Genomic DNA, 18,238 nt, shown 5'->3' on the forward strand with positions numbered 1-18,238 from the left:
GCTCAAAGCCCCCTCCAGCCCGGCCTTGATCGTGGCCATGGTTACCCGCACAGCCGCTCTGGGCAGCCTGCGCCAGTGCCTCCGCCCCCTCACGATAGAGAATTCCTCCCTAATATCCCGCCTAAATTCCCCCTCTTTCAATTTACTTCTTGCCCTGTCACAACAGTGACGAAGAGTCCCTCTCCAGCTTCCCAGCAGCCCCCTTACAGATACTGGAAGCTTGCTGGGAGGTCTCCACAGGAGCTTCTCCAGGATGAGCAGACCCGATTTCCTCAGCCTGTGTTCGTACGGGAGGTGCCTCAGTTCTCTCATCAACATCATGGCCTCCTCTGGACTTGCTCCAACTGTTCCATGTGTTCCTCATGCTGCAGGACCAGAGCTGGACCCCATGCGGCTAAAAAGTAAATGTTCTAAGCACAGGTATCATTGCTTCAGCATTAGATACTCAATGAGTAATGAAGACAAATAAATGAAATTACATAAACAGTTGTGTTTCTCTGGGGGCTGCTCTGTCCATGCAGCAGCATGAGGAGCCTCCACTCCCATCTTCACATATATTACCCACCCAAGTCACCTTTGTTGCCTTGAAGGAATCTTCAGCATTCTCTGAAACACATCATAGCCATGGATTTCTGTAAAATTCCTGCAGGAAGCTGTTAGTACAGGCTTGAATGTTTCTGAAATCATGTATAACTAGGCCGAAAGAATGCTTGGTATTCAGGATAGTTTAGGAAGCCAGAATGTTTATAGTAACGAGGATCAGTATTTAGAGTTTCCAAGATACCTATAGGTAAGATTCGTACATGTTCATACAAGCTCAGGCTAAGCTTTAATGAAGCAGTATCGATAAGGCTGTTACAGTGATTAGTGCTACAGCTGAGATTGTATAAATACGTGCACTTTGAACAAAAGGACGGGACTAGATTTGGGTTGGTAATACCCCTAGTTCCCACATGCCTCAATAAAGCACCTGCATATAACCTGTCGTGATTATGTGTGCTCCCGAATGCCGACAAAGCCACTGGCAACCAAGCAGTGGCCTGGGGCCGGCTGCTTGTGGCTTATCTTGTGCCACAAGCTTTGCAACACATGGATTTTAAATGATGTATTGAACAGTTTGAGATGGAGAAAAAAACCCAAGGCTTAGACATCACACCTGGAAAAGGTTTCTGAGAATTTCCCCACTTCAAGCACTTTGAATATACAGCATGTACTTCTAATAATTATCATACTGTTGTGCTTGTCGAACATAAATTATGAAAGAAAAAGTGTATTACAGTGAGCTTTATACTGCCTCTGATTGAAAACAAAAAAAACAAAACAAAAAAAACAAAGCAACGACAATTTCATCTCCTCAATTAAAATAGGATGTAGGCATAGCAAAACAAAGTCTCAAACTGGGAATTAAAACTGATGTCAGTTCCTGGCATTGTCACGGATAGTCAGGAACTTCCATGTTTCAAGTAGGAAACTTTCAAGTAGAATAGGAGTAGCCCTTCCTTATTTAAGATGGTGCTCTGGTTCCTCAGACAAAAACATTTAAGATTAACATTAAAGTATAACCTATTGTTATTCTTTTATTTAAAGATATTTTCTGGTTTAAAAAGCCAGATACAAATCCAAATGACTCATTGTATATTGCTTAAAAATCCACTCTAAATGAAACTGCTGGCATTCATATTCTTGAATCTCTGAGAAGACCTCAACTGGATTTCATTTAAATCCTTCCTACTTTCTGCCTGCAGCTAGCTTCTTGTGATATGAGACCAACTAAGTTTTGCATACCAAAATATATAAAACTTGGGTTAAAAAAAAATACACAAGACCACCAAGCCATCTACTCTTGACACTTCTATAAGTTATCCCCCTTCCTCTGCCCCCAGCCACAGTCACAGAAAAGAAGCTGATATAAGCAAAACCAGAACAGAGGTAAAAATATTAATTTTAATTCAGAACATTTAGTGTATTTACAATAGAAAGTTCCTCTCTGATCAAGGGATTAGAGACTGAAAAAACCCATGTTACAAACATGTGGACAACCTGCACCTGGTGCAGGCTAGTTGATTTTTTCTACATCTGGTTCTCCCAGGGTAATTCTGGTGAGAAGTGACGGGGAGAGCCTGGAGATGGTACCGAATGGCTCCCACAGCCAAGCAGCAATCACAGAACACAGTCCAGGAAGTAGTGTGCAGTTACTCAACAGTTGCTAAAATATCTATACAGACACGTACACAGTCCCATTTGCAGTTAGATTCATGGAATCATCCATATGTAGATAAGCAGGTAGACACAAACCTACCAGCCTGTGTGCAAGCACAGATTTGCAGAGGTGCTCATGCTACCTGTGCTCATGCATAGGTACCACCTCAACCAGGCAGATGCCCACACTCCTTGCCACCCTGCACTTGGACAAACACACAGGCGGGTATTTTGTTAATGCTAACTTACATGATTTCTAGATACAGAAAAAAAACTTTTGGAAAAAAGCACCAACCTCTCATCTGACTCATAGGCTTGGAATTCTTACTCCTCTGGATCCTGAGGGACATGGTGTGGAAAGGATAATGTCCTCCTGTTTCTCTCAGAGAGAGAACCAGTTCTGAATCTCCAGGAGTCTTTTGCTACTAGTTGATACTGGTTGACACCGAGAGGGGGCAATCCTCTCCTGCTCCCAGAAATAGGCACATCCTCCCACCACTTCCTCTGAGTCAGATTGAGCAATCAAAAGGCTGCAATATGAGCCATTTCAACTGGTTGATCTCACAGAAAAATAGATCTGCAAGAAGTGAATGAGTACTTTAACAGTCAGCTTAACCAAAGCACCCTACAAGTTTGCCCCACCGCATGATGTGTGGAGCACCTGTTTCAGCAACAACTTGGCCATAGAAGCTGATCTATGATCAAGTCACTCAGAGCTCCTATTTGCATCTTGGTCAGAGTTGACACACAACTTCCTTGATGAGGTGCTTCCCCTCCTTGGGAGAGGAGGTGTTGCAGAGGTCTGCCATGGCTTAAAGGCTGAACTACGTGGTGGCTAAGAAGCAAACCTCAGCCTTTCCTCCAGCATAACCTGCTGCTGTCTCCAACAAAACCAGCTGACAAGTGTTACAAAGATGGGGAGATAGGAGGAAAAAAAGAGAGTTATGATCCCCTCTTAATAGTCAAAGGCAGCTAAAGCAGAAATAGATTAAAGGTGGTTGTGGAGGCTGCGAGGTTGAGGAGAGTTCTGGTTTAGCAAAGCTTCTTGAACAGCATCACTGCAGCCACTGAGCTCCATCTGGTTGAGAACACGGCTGATGTGCTCCACAGTGGCATCATGGCCCATCTGCAGTTTCCACAGTCGGAGCATTTCGTACTGGGCGTCTCGCAGGCGCCGGTGCTCCAGCTCAATCCGCTCCAGGTCATGGTCACTCAGGCCCAGGCGCCGCACAAACTCCTTCCACCGCGATGGTGGCACGTGATCCACCACAGTGTACAGAATAGCAGGGTCTGTGAACACAGAGGGAAAACCCTGAGAAGCAAGATTCTTCCACCTCAAGGAGAATGTGAATAATCCAGGGCTGGAGGTTGCCCTGGTATCTTGCATTGCCCCCTCTTGTTCAAGTCTTCTCCAGTTCTCCAGAGTAATCACACAGACTCATGTTATGGCCAGACTTCCTCTTGTCCCTCAACATGTAATGGGAATGTTTCAATATGCTCTTGTATAAGGTTATGAGCAGAGTCAAGAACATTTGCTTAGGGCCTTTCTGCTATACATTCTTGAAAGAGAATGAATTCTTGAAATTGTTCTGGGTCACTACCCCAGAGGCATTAAGACTGACAGCATATCAACACATATGACAATCCATTTTACTGGTAGGGAAAAGGGACAACAGAAAGGCCTCGCACAGATATTTAGCATATACAGACTCACAGGCTCTGGGCATGCTTCTGCCTTTCTGCTGTGCATGGGTACACATCCAGGTCACGTACACTGGGTAAGGCCTGCCCAGCATACTCCTAGCTGCATCTGCATAATTAGGTTCCGTTTGACTGGGGAAGGAGAGAAGGATGGAGGAGTTTCACTTACTGTCTGGAAGTTGTGTCTCCCTGGCAGGTCTGACACAGTCTGGTAGCTCATGTGAACTCTGTGGCAGAGGTGCAGATGATTGGTCTGCATTTAATGGCAATCGTGTTTCCTTCTGGGACTCAGGACAAAGGGTGGAAATTTCATTTCTTTTTTCCTCAACCTGAAAGAAACATTATATAGTCCAGAATTACCCACAGCAGCACAATACACCTGTCTCCTGCAAGTAACCACTAGCTTTATATGCTAAAATTTATCCAAGATAGATGGGGAGTGGGTGTTGAGATTTTAATCCTTCCTACATGTCTTGTTTCAGAAGAGGACATCAAACATTTCTTTCCAACAGAACCCAAAGAGTTTAACTTTCTTTTGGCACCATAAAACAGTAGTCTGAGAAAAAGTATTTCTTTACAAAATCAAGTAAGGCTGGTACCCAAAATCACCACTATTCTAGAAGCTCTACATGCCACCTTTCCAATCAGCCTCCTCTGTAGGCTGTGGAAACCCCACCTCAGCTGCTGCCTGGGCCCTCTTATTTGCAGAGTTGCCTTGGACCTCAGAGAATACTGTGAAGCAGCACTGAGAGGCTTGTGGAGTCAAGATCTGAAGTGAAATGAAATTAATTAAATTCTCCAGGCTTTGGGTACACAGAGAGAAAAGGGGATTAAGGACCAACTATCTGAACAAAATGCATTTGGAGAAAAAAAAAAAAAAAAAAAGCCAGGAGCTTGAGAAGCATCCTCTAGAAGAGGGGAAGCAAAGTTTTACTGGCTCCACCCTCTACAGGGAAAGACTTCTGAGTCAGACAGCCCTATTACTCAGCTCACTTGAAAATACAAGGCCTGAAAACAGCCCACGGGGAAAAATATCACTCCAGATCCCAGGCTAACATATTTGAAAGTGGAAGGTAAGTTCTTATACCCATCATCTTGCTCACCTCTGATACCGGCTCCTTGATTGTCTGTGGCAAAGAAACTTCAAGGAAAGAAAAAAAAAAAAAAAGAGAAAGCAGAAATTATTTTCACTTCCTTTTGTCCCAGAGAAAACAGGAAAGCAGCTACTCACAATCCTGCCCTCAAAAATGTTTATAGCAAAATAAACATCCCAGAAATAAGCTCACATGCACTTCCAGTCACAGCTACGGGCCTGGATGCAGAACTGCAACAAGAGCCTTGGCTATTTAGTTCTTGTGCTACTCTGGCCTTGCAGCAGAGCAGAGTAAGGGGATCCCACTTTGTCCTCACACACGTGCACGCACGAAATCACACAGAAATCGGTGTCTATCCCGGTCAATATCACTGCACGTGCCGCTGTACTCACCACGGGAGTAGAAAGGCTGGACCAGCTTCCCTACTTTACGTGCAATGCAGAGGACAAAGATAACTCCAAATACTGCAACAAGGGTGCCAAGTACAAGGTTTCCATCTGGACAAAAGGAAGAGAGCAAGTGCATGAGTGACTAAGAAAAGAGGAGGTAAGTGCTAGAGGAAGAACAGCAAGTGGAGATTTGCAAATGGTAGGGAGAAAAAGGATAATGGTTTGACAAAGTGGAAAATATAACCCTTTACAAAAGGGAACAACACCCCACAATGAAAAGATTCCACTGCTCTTCAGTCCCCTGAGCACTCACTCAGCCCAGATGAAGTTGGTGAGGTAGCAACTGGGCTGGGACACAGCAAGCAGTCTTCTCCAGTGCAGCTGAAAGGGCAAATCAGAGAGGTGAGCACAAGTACAATCAAACTCTAGCCATTTCCAACCACCCTAACTAATAGACAAGTCAAGATGAGCCTGCAAAGCAGAGCAATGCAGTGTGACTAGTGACTTTGGGCTCTTAGAGGTCTAATGCCTACATGGAAGGAGACTGGGGGTGAAGACCTACTTGCCCCAGAAAGGCAATTAGAATATTGTAAAGTTATGTTTAGATAGAAAGAGTCATGAGAAGAATTTCCTCCCCCTGTAGAGCTCCTGCTGTCTCTCTATTCAGTGGGGCAACAGCATAAAAAAGCTCACCTGTTGCAAGGTTTGCAAATATTACTACGTGACAGAAAGTATTGAGGCTTACACCTGCAAATTGCATCTTTGTTCTTTGAACCTGTAGAAGAAAAAAAAAATCAGAAACTGTTGCCATAATATGGACAGAGAAGAAAACAAAGGGGAAGAAATCCACTCCAAAATGGGTGAGGGATTATCCTTTTTTTAAGCCTGGAAAACTGCTACTGAAGAAGAGATAAAGGATTTGATCTATATATAGAAACAGAGTTGGGCAAGGATAAAAGTAATTAAAATAAGAGTGCCATTGGAGGTGGGCACCTCTGTAGAGGCTTGGAAAGGGACTATAATTACAGAGCAGCTGGAATTAGTGTAATGTGCAAAAAGCAGTAAAAGTCACCAAAGTTCAAGCATGACAGGAAGGGGAAACCACATTAGTCAGGCCAAGATGAGGAAGAAGTGGTCCCTGAGCAGCTGGGACTGGTGAGGAAGTCAGTTCGGGGCAGGGAGAAATAATTTCAAGTCATGGGACACATAAGCACTCTTCTGATGTCGTGAGTGGAAGGGGTAAGAAATGAAAGAACTATCACTTCTAAGCAAGTCACACGGGAGAGCCTGAGTAAAACAGGTGTGGGGAGGAGCAGGCAAGAACAGTGATGGAAGGACATCAAATTGCATGAGAGGAGGGGAAAATGTACTAGAACAAGGAGCATGCACTCTGTTATGAGTGAGGGACGGGAATAAAACTGTTCTACATCAGCCAAGAGGGAAGGAAGCTGCTCAAGGACAGTGTGCTATCATAACCCTTGAGGAGAAGCTTAAGCGTGGAAACTGTGACAAGATGATTGAGCACTAGAGGGAACACATTCACCAGTGAAACAGCAAACCTCACACTGGGCAGGGAAGAGATGGGAAAGGGATCAGGAGCAGCACAGTTTGCAAAGATGGGATAGCTTTAAGACAAGGTAGGATGTGGGAGCAGCTGGACTGGAAGCATGGGCCTGCTGGATAATTAAAGAACAATGACTAAATTAATTATAATTGTATCTTTGGTACAGATCATGACCAGCTGAATAAGATGTTCAGAGAGGAGTGTGTGTCCTTGGGCTGGAAGACAGCCACTAAGGAATGTATCTAAGTGCAGATTTGGAAGACCAGTCGGGGTGTGAATGGGCACGGACGTGTGATGTCTTGTTCGGCCACACAGTCAGATCCGCTGGTGCAACCTTATAAAAGAGCTAATCAAGGAAATAAAGTCAGTTCATGTTGCATCCAATCTGACTCGTGCTTTCTCAGTCCTCACAGCAAAAGAAGACATTTAAGGGACATGGAAAGAATTAGGCTACAGACAGCAGTGTTTGTTAAGATCTCTGATTCCTGACCTTGGGACAGCTAACACGAGTACTTCTCCCAGACGCCGGCATCATCCCAAGGTAATGCCCTATGCCACTGGGTATAGTTCAGCATTACTAGCAGCTCTTTACTTTGGAACACTGCACAGAACACTGTGGTTGCTCAGCAATTGACTGACAAGCAGTTCAGCTGAGCACAGGGGCCAGAGGTATTTTCATCCATCGTACTCAAAGTACTTCCAGCAGTTGGTAGGGGAAATGCAGTCTGCATCAGGAGAAAAACAAACAAGGAAGGCAAGGGGAAACCTGCTACAGAACATGAAGACCTTGCTTCAGGACAGGCAAGGCAGAGGCACCAAAATTAAGCAGAAAGTAGCCCCTCACAACAGCCAAAACCAAGAAACCATTCAGGGACAAAAGAAAGCAGCTATGATAGGAAACAGGGATTCATGCCAGAGCAGACAAAAAATAGCAGTCTTTCTGGGGAAAGAGGACAGACAAACCCCAGAGTTGTTCCAAAACTACCATCCTTTCAGTGCAAGGCACTGCAGTGTATTGGAAAGTCTACCCTACTACAGTACATCTGCACTGGAGCCATATCCATGCCATACTCACAGCTGGCAATAATCCCATCGGCACACAAGCTGCAGTTCCTACACTGGAAGTATTCAGACTCAGAATCAATCTGATACTGATTCTTCTGACAGCCACATACAGTATCTTGCTTTGGGGTGCAGGGGGTCTCTACTATCTGCTGGAGTGCTGAGGAAAGAAAGGAGAAATTATTACTCCAGCCTCTTCCTTCACCTTCAACTGAGAGCACTGTCATGATCATAGGTATTGTTATTTCCTAATTTTCACAGAAAAAGGCCATAAAGGCCTGCAAACTGTATCTCAAACTGTTCCAATTTGGTAACCTTTATTCCTGCTGACCCCAATCCATCCCCATACACTGTCTTACCCATTCAGCTGCTTACTTTTCCAAGCTGCCTTGCTCACCTTGCCATCCCCTCCAGCCCTCATCCACCCCCATTTTCCTCAGATCCTGCAGATCTGACAGTGACTCACCGGTACGGCAGCGTTTGCACTGGAAGCATTTAGACATGGTGTTATCAACAGCTGTGAATGTGCCATTGGCACACGGAAGACAGACAGTTGCCTGGTCAGGCCCATCACAGTCTTTTGCCTTGTAGGTACCTGCAAGAAAATCACTTAACAGAGCTCTGACAGGAAGGCAAATGTGTTATCTTAGGCGGGACAGGAGTCACTGGTTCCTCAAAGAAACCCTGGAGTTGATGCCATAAGGACCAAGTATGCTTCCTCTCACCAGAGGCAATGACACAGACAGCCCATAAGAGGAGAAAAGGAATTAAGAATAAATAAAAGGAGTAAGAATTTATCTGGGTAGGGATAGGTACCAAGCAAAGGGAGAGCTGATTAGCTGAAGGAGAAAGACAGTTTGAGAGTGCAGGACCGGGAAATGCCTCCCAGGTGAAAGTCACTACTACTGCATTTATTTCATGTACCTGCATGGCACCTCATGCAGCAGTGGGTCTTTCTGGGGTGTAAGTATTGTCCCAGTTGACAGGGCATCTGTTTCTTTTCTCTCCTCAAAGGGTTAGAGGGGTTTCTTCCATCCAAAGTTACCCGACGGACTTGCACTCTATATGGCACTGGAGTAATTTCTACAGATTCCTTTGTCAACACAGAGACAAATATTAGAATAACCTGTAAATAGAGAGGGAGGGAGGGAGGGAGGGAGGGAGAGGAGAGAAACAAGATGAGAAAACATTATATCCTCCTGCAGACTGCACCTCTGACTTCAGCACTTAGAATTAAATCATATCATGAGTTCAATTTACTTGACTAATTCTGGTAATGGGACCCTCCACTGGCAAATGTGTGTGGGGAAATGATTTACAAAAATAAACCCCAACAAACCAATGCCTGCCACCTGTGATATTAATATACTGTTCAATGGCCTCTATGCCAAACTGGTTGTATATAAAACAAATATTTTTCATGATGTGCATTTTATACATGGAATGCCTTGAAAATGCTGCAGCTTGCATAAAAGTTACACAAGAGCAAAGAAATGTTTTTATTAAGGAAGGCAGTAAAGCTGTCCACGTAGAAACAGTTCCACAGAGAAGAATGCATCCAGTACTTGCAGTTCCACTAAAAAAATACACAAGATGGGAAGTTGGGAATAACATGGCAAAAGACAATCTCACTGCCTGCTGTGTACAGGAAATCTTCCAAAATGCCTCCTGAGCAAGCCAGACCCAGAAACATGGGAAAGTTGGGTTTTTGATTTCTTGTCGTGTCAAATGTACATTCTTCCTCTTAAACTGCAACTGTTAACAATCAGCCCATACAGCTTGTAACAAAAATGAGCACTTTCATCTTTTTTTAACTCTGTTAAGATTTGATTTCTATTTTTCCACTTGAAAGTTACTGTTGTCATGCCAATCTTAACAGAAATATTAGGACTGGCTTGACTGCCACATGTCTGTAAGAGAGAGTGACTTTGTACACCCACACACATGAACCGAGGGTTAAAAGCACAGCTGTACCAATAATGAAGGATGCCGTTCCCTGGATACTGTTTTCAGTATTTTACTGTTTATTCCCAGCACTGAAATTGAGAAATATACTGTTTATGCAATGGCCAACAGGCCTCCACTCTGGTAAGAGGACAGCATAAATGACTCATCAGCAAAAGATCCTGTACCAGAAGGATCGTAACGAGATGGCAGTGTATCACAAACGCAACTCCTTTGCTTCTTGGCCCAATAGAAAAACAGACGTCAAGCATGCATTTCAAACATTCAGATAAAGAAAAAGCATACAGCAACAAAAAGGCTTAAAAAAACCCAACAAAACAAAACCAGGTCAAAACTTGGTCCAAGATTTATGAAACCTGAACTCAGCAAGTTTCTACAGCAGAGACCCATCCCATATCAACCAATGACTCCTGAAGAGTATGAAAGATTTGTCCAAAAACTACTTTATAGTACCATGAAGAAGTCCAGCAGCACGATGAAGACTTAACCTGTATCCCACAGATGAACATCTATGTGTTGATGCTTCTGAGTATGTTACAGATGTGCCAATGAACTCTATGCATCAGATCATGTGAATGATGAAAATCAAGTAATTTTTTTTGCAAATGAACACCTCTCTGCCAATATAATCTCACACAAAGTTTTACTACACTACCTTCCCTCTAATTGTAATGTTTTCCCAGCTTGATTTTTTTAAAGTGGTTTTTTTTTTGAAGATGCCCAGCAGTACAAGCACAGCTTCAGAGATTTTGGGTTTTTTTTTTTTTCCTTTTTATTGCTTTTTCAGCTAGGAGACTTATAGCAAAAGCAAAGTAACCAATAAGGGTAAACTACAGTCATGAGACCAATTTTGTGATAACAAGCTTACCAAAAGAGACATAGAATGAAATGGTTATGACAGCCCTACACTGTTCTGTTTCTCTTTCAGAATTAAAGCCTTGGGGGAGAAAGGTACATACCTAAAAGCAACTTAAAACCTCAAAAAGGATGGAGTTTGCAACTCTGACAAAACTAAAACATTGTTTTTCGGAGAGCTCTGACACATTCAATAGACCAGATGCTAAAATGGTGAACAGGAAAAAGAGAACCACATATTTAAATAGACATCATTTCAGACTTCATTAGCTGACCACAGAATAATTGTAAACACTCCAACAACTCCTCAGCGGAACTAAAAATTGTTTCAGCAGCTGACATTACAAGATTTATTGCTTGCAGGAAAACATATACAAGATCCTTCACACAGATGGTCTGACACACAGTAACAATAAAAACATTTTAATTCTCTAGCTAGTGATTAATCCCTGATACGAGAACATAAACAGTCACCCCGTAAGTCACACAAGTCAGCAACAGAAAGAAGATAAAAGCATCAAAGATTAAGCCAAAAATACAGAGAAAATTGGTCAGATACACCTTCAAAGCCAAAAGAAAACAGAAGTGTTTTTAATTTTTCAGATTAAGTGAAAGCATGTCTGTAAGTGTCATCAAAGCAGAGTTAACATGTTACAGAACACAATTTGAGGAACAGAAAGTCACAGGCCAGGAGTGACTCACACCCCAATTGACTCGGCCATCAGCAAAATCATTCACATGATGGGAAAAAAAACCCAAAACACCACCATCTTAAGCAGCTCCCCAAGCCATTCAGCAATACAATGATTTATACCAATGAACAGCTTCATCAAATTCAGGTAATACATGAAATTAAAACAGTCTGTTCTGTTTCAGTGGGAAGGCACATAACTCGTGGTATGTGAACTGTAACAACCATATTACAACATGGACTACAGACCTGATCAAAATCATCAGCAAAACCAACCTAAGAGGATATGAAGGTGACCACATGGCAACCACTTGGTAGTGAAAGAGTGACCCAGTGAAAAGTGAGAAGACCCCATATAATAATGCTTTTTGATCCAGACTGTTGCTTGAGGGATAGGGAGTTTATACCATATGGGTGATATCACCCAGGAATTTCTTTGTTGGTGATCCTTCTTTTGAGGCACCTGGCTTAAGCTACCATGCAACACAGTTGATTTGTACCAACAAATCTGTCTGATGGAGATGAGAGCTTGATTTTAAAAAATTCTTTTGCAGTTCCCCTCCTCTGGACACATTCAAGGACCTTCAAATCCTTAAATTGTGAGGCTCTGAACTGCTCCCAGCACTCCGGGTGAGGCTGCACCAGCGCTGAGCACAGCGGATGATCCCCCCTCTGCCTGGCTGTGCTCTGTGTTTGATGCCCCCAGGACACGGTTCCTGCCCTCTGGGCTGCCCAGGCACACCCTGCTGACTCTCACTGAGCTGCTGCTGCCCCAGCACCCCCAGGGCCCTCCCTGCAGGGCGCTCTGCAGACACTCCTGAACAGTTTGTACTTGTGCCCAGAAGTAACTCTGTCACCATATTCAGGATCCAGCATCTGGACTTGCTCAATTTCATTCCAATAATCATTGCTCAATGCTCCAATTTATCTAGAATAAATACATTGAACAGAACTGGCCCTAGAACTGAGCCCTGAGAAACACTGCTGGTGATCAGTGATCCGTTGCCAGCCAGGTTTAGCTCTGTTAACCAAGCACTGAAGCCTCAAGTCATTGATAGGAGTTTGCCAAGGCAAAGTGTAGAGGTCTTCTGCAAGTGAAATAAGCTGAATATCCATTGTTAGATGTACAGCACACTCCGCTTGCTAGGATAAAAAAAACAGTACCCACTAAGTAACTGCACAGAGATGTGTATTACCTAAGCCAAGTGGTAATTCAAACCACGTGTGATGCACACCACTGATTCATACCTACTCAGCCATTTCAGTCAGCAGGGACTACCCAGGGAAAACAGAGTCAGCAGAAACTATGGGGTTTACTTATGAAACTGCCACAGGAATCACCAAAATATGGCAGAATGCTGCTTCCTTAAAACATTCCACCCCTCTGGGTGACAGCTGTGTTCCCCGCACATTCTCCTCATACATAAGGCAAACCTAGTTCCTTCCCATGCCTCATGCCAGCACTTACTGCCCAGCACTTCACCTACAAGGAAAAAAGACACAGCACAAGCTCAAAAGCTCTTCTATGCAATATTTTGACAGGTGAGACAGGATTTAGGAGCCTTTCCACAATTTTCACACTCAAATATTCTTGAATTACTGCCACCACTACAATTTGCACAAGGGTGGAGGGAGCAGGTACAGTGACACACAGGTCATTTTTCTATCTTTAATACTGTTTCTTCAATATTTCTTGAAAAATCAGTATGCCCTACTAGTAGTTATAACTATCTGTATTGTGTTGTAAATAATTATGAATTAAGTATTTTAGTCTCAGTGCTACCAGCATCAATGAAATCAATATTCTATTCATATAAATATATTTAATCATCCTTAATTCTCATTGACCAAGTTGCACGAAGATTCCATTGTAATAACTTAATCAAATGATTCTCTCAAAAAAGGCTTCCAGTTTGCAAATTCCATTTTTAAACTAATTAATTATCAACTACCTGCAAATAGGAGGCATTATGAGTCATTAGAGTGTCTCAAAATGTTTCGTAACAGCAAGTTACTTTGGCTTAAGAATCCAGCATGATACACACCCCATGCACAAGTATTCTACACATAAATCATCTGTCAGCCTTTTCAATGAGTCATAAAAAAATTAGTCAGCTTGGAGGCTTGGGCGAAAACCAGTATATTGCTCAGACTAATGAGCTACCAAAGAAATCAGAGTACAGGATTTACTCTTACGTTCTTTGTCTGGTTCAGCCATTTCCAAAAGCTCTTTGAAGTTCGCATTTATTTTAGTTTGCTATACAAAGATGAAAGGGAAACCAGAACTTCTGCTTTACACACTGAGAAATGTGCATTAAAGCAACATTTACAGGAAGCTTTTGTCATTGCTCTCTAAAATCTGGAAAGGACAAAAGAAGGATACAAGAACTACTATTATAAATAATCCTCATTTTATGAAGATCAGATGAAAGAATGCTGTATTTCAGGCCTTGTCTAAATTCAGGAGACTAGTAATAGCTTTGATACAATGAAAAAAAACCTTAGCGATCTCAAATTAAAAACCAAAAGAAAACTGTGATTATCTATAAAGACTGTGGACTTCACATCATAAAATATCATAAAGTATATAAAGTTAGAAGGCTTTATTTCATATTAGTAAAGATTAAGAAAATAATGGAGAAGTCAGTAGGTGATAACAACCATAAGAAAATTTCCGTGGAAGCTTTCCCTCCGAGGACATATGTGGTAGATAACGTGTCAGAGTGCCACGTTCACTGACCCTCGACACCCCAGCACTTGGCCTGCCTGTGTTCATGGCTGAGTTCCACTGTGCTGCTCTACAGCCCCACATCAGAGTGAGCAGTGCTGATGGAGCAGGAGCCATGGGAAGGCTCAGCGGGTCCTTACTTTTCCATCCTGAAATGATTTTCAGCTGGGCGTGAGCCCTCAGCCCCTGCCCACACTGTGCCACAGACCTGCTCACACCCCTTGACTCACTAGGTGAATTTTTAAGTCAGGTAATTGTCAAATGCCGAGTCCTACTCATTGGAACAGATATATTCCTATTTGGCTTAACAGGAAAATGTAGTGACATTGCTTTGAGATGTGCTTTCCACTGTCAGGTTCCTAAGAGCATAACACAAGGGTACGTGTTAGCAAAGGAAGCCCTCAGCTATCCAGGGACTACGGAAGAGAACACGAGGCATCTGCCCCAAATACAAACAAAGCCTCTTTGTTTGTAAAGCCTCTTTGACTAAAGAAAATGGGTAAGAAAGAGCAAAATGACAACACTGGGTTTACCACAAATAATACTGCTAATGCAGAAAATTGATTACTTAATGAAAAGGGAAAGGCATCCAGACTGACAGTACTGGTTACTTGGGAGAACAAAAATTGCCACGTAAGTGTACTTAGCACAGACCCTAATATAAACCTTTCATTTGGGTAGAAGTAGTTAGTCCCAAAAATAGAAATTCAAATTAGATTAATAAGCAGTAAAAGTTCAATTAATCTTATTGGAGAAAATAATCAGAAAAGCAATCAAATGCTATGAATTATTAGGAAAGGATACGAGAGCAAGTCCAAGAGTGTTGTTGTTACAATATATTAAGGATTGAATCTTGACCGTAATTCTGGTCCCCAATCTTAAGAATATAAATTAACCCAGATATAATACAAAGAAAAGGAAAAAGGACCATCATTGGTACAGACTGCCACAAAGGGAATGATAAAATATACCAGTCTATAAAAGAGAAACCTGAGCTAAGGATACTGTAGCAGGGTCAAAGCCATGAATGCCAAAGAGAAGATGAACTGGGATGAGTGTTCTCTGTCTCCTCCAATACAAGAACTAAGAGGCATCACATAAGACAAGCAGCAGAGAGGTTCAAAACAAACACAGGGAGGTCCTTTTACAGCCAACATGTAGCTGAGGTGTGGGACTCCATGAGAGAGTGTGGGATCTGACAGAAACCTGTCCTGGTTCCAAAATTGATCACCACACCCATAGCAGAAGGGGAAAAAAAGCCACAGTCAGGGATTGAAAATATGAAGACGCCATTTCAACTTGAAAACTCCGACAGTCCCAGCCCATTGGAAGCCAGGAAAGTATTCTTATTTTTCATTGCTGTACACTTGCCCTGCTCCAAAACCCTTGGCAGACACCTGTGACTGGTCACTACTGGAAACAGGCTGGTGGCCCAACAGCTCTTTCTCACAATGCACTTGGTGGCCTGGTTTTCAATTTTTATATAATGTAGCTTTTAACTTGAAAATGGCAGTTTCTCCCTTTACTTTGAATATAAATCAGTGCCAGAAGTACCCTTATGGTTATTTTGTCTTTTTTCTTAATAAAACAGAATTTTCTTTAATAAATGAAACTTCCATTATATTTTTTTTCTTTTAATGAGACAGAAAACACCCTGGCCTCAGTGAAGATGGATGCAATTTTGTCCACTGTAAAAGTTAGGAGTGCATGGGGAAAACACAGAGCACCTGAAAATTAATTTAAGGACAGGCAGAAAGAGTGAATGCATGGAAACAGGATACAGGAAATTTTGAAGAATCACAGGAAATATACAAGAATCAGAAGAGTAGAAGGGAGGCATCAGGGGGCCAAGAAGGGCTATGAGGGCAAACAGGATGATATGCAACATAAATGACAGATAGATGGGCACACAACAGAGTGAGAGTGAGACCTGTAACTCACTCTGTTGGGAGGGGGGGGAAGAGGAATATGATTTAATTGAAAATATAAATATTATCTGTAGGGAGCAGAATGCTATTGACAACTTGAAATTACATGCAAATAGGAAGGGGAAAACACCTTCAAAAAGAAATCCCACTGGAGGACACTTCCTCCAGTGTCTTATTATTATAATATAATGAATTTGGGGAATCCAATAGATCTTTGTTGTTTTGCCAGCTGAATTAATAATATCACATATAGTATCTGATTTACACCTAAAGGTGTGCACCTCTATTCTTAAGCCAGAAATATACTTTTCAGGTTACCTATCTGCTTTGAAATCTGTCCATAAATCAACAGTTTATGTGTCCTACCTAGGTCCCAAGATGGTAAGTGATCCACAGCTAGAGTCAAGGTATCCTTTCTCCTCAGTTTCAGGTGTGTTGTCCTGCAACTGCTAGCTTTAAGTCTACTACGAGGGTTTCAAACCTTTCAAGAGGTAAAAAAACCCCAAGACCAAATCGAAACCCTTCCGGAAGGTAACTTTGCACACATTGCAACTTTCTGATCACAAATTAACAACTAAGTCACCATTACAAGTCCAGTGCAGCCAAGTGCAGGTGTGCGTTACCAGGATGCTCAGGTATTTAGGGATAAATAGTTTGACCTCGTAACCTCTACAGCAGAATTTACAGCCATGTCATGATGCTGAGTGACACCACTCCACTGTCACAGCTTTAGCACACATCTGCTGATACTCGCTAGCCATTCATGTCTAGCAATCAGGTTATTCGTAAAACTCTCCGGTATCTTTTACAACTTTTTCGCCCACAAAAATCACAACGGGCAGCTTCAAAGTCTTGCCCTACGAAGCCCGGGAAGGCTAAAGAACATCCACCGGCAGAGCTGAACTTGCTTTTATACAAATCCCGTGGTTTGGGGCGTAGCTACAACTCTCTAATCTTTGTTCAAACGCCCGCAGAGCGGCATTTGTGTGCGCCCGGCTGCACAGCAAAGCGGGGGCGGCTCACCCCCGCTCCCCGCACAGCGGCGGAGGGAGCGGAGCGGCTCCGATCCCGTCCCGGGCGCTCGGTGCCCCGGCGAGCCCCGCCGCCCGGACCGCCCCGCGCGTTAACGGCCGCGCCGCGGGCTTCAGGGAATCCACCGCCGTTCCTGTAAGCCCAGACGCCTTCTCCCTGAGTCAGGGATAAATCCCGGGAACGGGGCCAGAGAGCTCGGTGCCCGGCGGAGGGAGGGAGGCGGCGAGCACGGCGGTGCCGCTGCCCGGCTGCCCCGCGGGCTCCCGGCGGATGGCGCGGCTCGGCAGCCCGACCCGCTACCGCCGCTCCCGCCGCTCCGGCGCCGGCACCAGCCTGCCCTGCGACGACGACCGCCCGCCTCGCCCTCCCGCAGACTCCCCGAGCCCTGGCCCCCCGCTGCCCGCCCCGGCGTGGGGCTGCCGAGAGGGGAGCCCCAGCGCCCCGGAGAGGGCGAGCAGAAAGCGGGCTGCGCGCAGACCGGCAGCGACGGGGAGCCCGACGGCGGCCAGGAGGGTCGAAGAGAGCCCGGGCCCGAAAGCTCGACGGCGGACACCGCTCTGCGGACCCGCAGCGGGCTGCAGATCCCCGGGAGCGGAGGTGTCGCCGGGCGAGGCGGTGTCCCGCCGGCGCACGGCCCCGCTCCGTCGGGAGCGGCGAAGTCCCCGCCGTGACTTACCGTCCCCAGCGAGGAGCGGGGCAGCGCCGGGCCGCGCATGGCTCCGCGGCCCGCTACATCCCCGTGGCAGGGTCCCCTACGTCCAGAGGAAGCCGCCCCAGCCCTACCCAGCGCCGGCCGGAGCAGCGCGGAGAGTGACTACCCCGTCTCCAACTTCCTGGCAGCGGCAGCAGGAAAGAGAGCGGCGAGCGGGAGGCGGCCCGGAGCCCCGCCGAGCCCCGCCCGCCCTCCGCCGGGCGAGGACCGGCGTCGGCAGTATTCCTTAAAAACCCAGACGGACAAGCTGAAGAAAAGCAACGGATGGTGCATCGAGTGGCTAAAGCGGCTAGAAAACACAAGGGAAAGGAGGCAGAA

The 18,238-nt window shown here is 44.5% G+C and overlaps 1 protein-coding gene across 1 annotated transcript; it reads right to left on the minus strand.

Annotated features, from left to right (window-relative positions):
* Positions 1–1,508: 1,508 nt before the first annotated feature.
* Positions 1,509–18,073, minus strand: TNFRSF1A (TNF receptor superfamily member 1A). The gene is made up of 10 exons (XM_038145091.1): positions 17,885–18,073; positions 8,934–9,135; positions 8,476–8,604; positions 8,023–8,169; positions 6,077–6,158; positions 5,697–5,764; positions 5,387–5,491; positions 5,004–5,041; positions 4,070–4,229; positions 1,509–3,489 (listed from the first exon to the last, which is right to left on the minus strand). Exons 1-10 carry the CDS (start codon positions 17,921–17,923, stop codon positions 3,188–3,190), a joined length of 1,272 nt encoding a protein of 423 aa, XP_038001019.1. The 5' UTR covers positions 17,924–18,073; the 3' UTR covers positions 1,509–3,187.
* Between the last annotated feature and the right edge of the window lie 165 nt (positions 18,074–18,238).

This window comes from Motacilla alba, chromosome 1 (genome assembly GCF_015832195.1).
Source record: "Motacilla alba alba isolate MOTALB_02 chromosome 1, Motacilla_alba_V1.0_pri, whole genome shotgun sequence".
Taxonomy (NCBI): Eukaryota; Metazoa; Chordata; class Aves; order Passeriformes; family Motacillidae; genus Motacilla; species Motacilla alba.

Bases quoted from the DNA above. Each gene is read 5' to 3' on its own strand.
- TNFRSF1A (XM_038145091.1), bottom strand. From the start codon at position 17,923: ATGCGCGGCCCGGCGCTGCCCCGCTCCTCGCTGGGGACG. The intron at 6,159-8,022 runs GTGAGTATGGCA...TTTCTTCTACAG, and splicing joins CGATGGGATTATTGCCAGCT to GTTCAAAGAACAAAGATGCA. The intron at 5,765-6,076 runs GTGAGCTTTTTT...TTGCCCTTTCAG, and splicing joins ATTTGCAAACCTTGCAACAG to CTGCACTGGAGAAGACTGCT.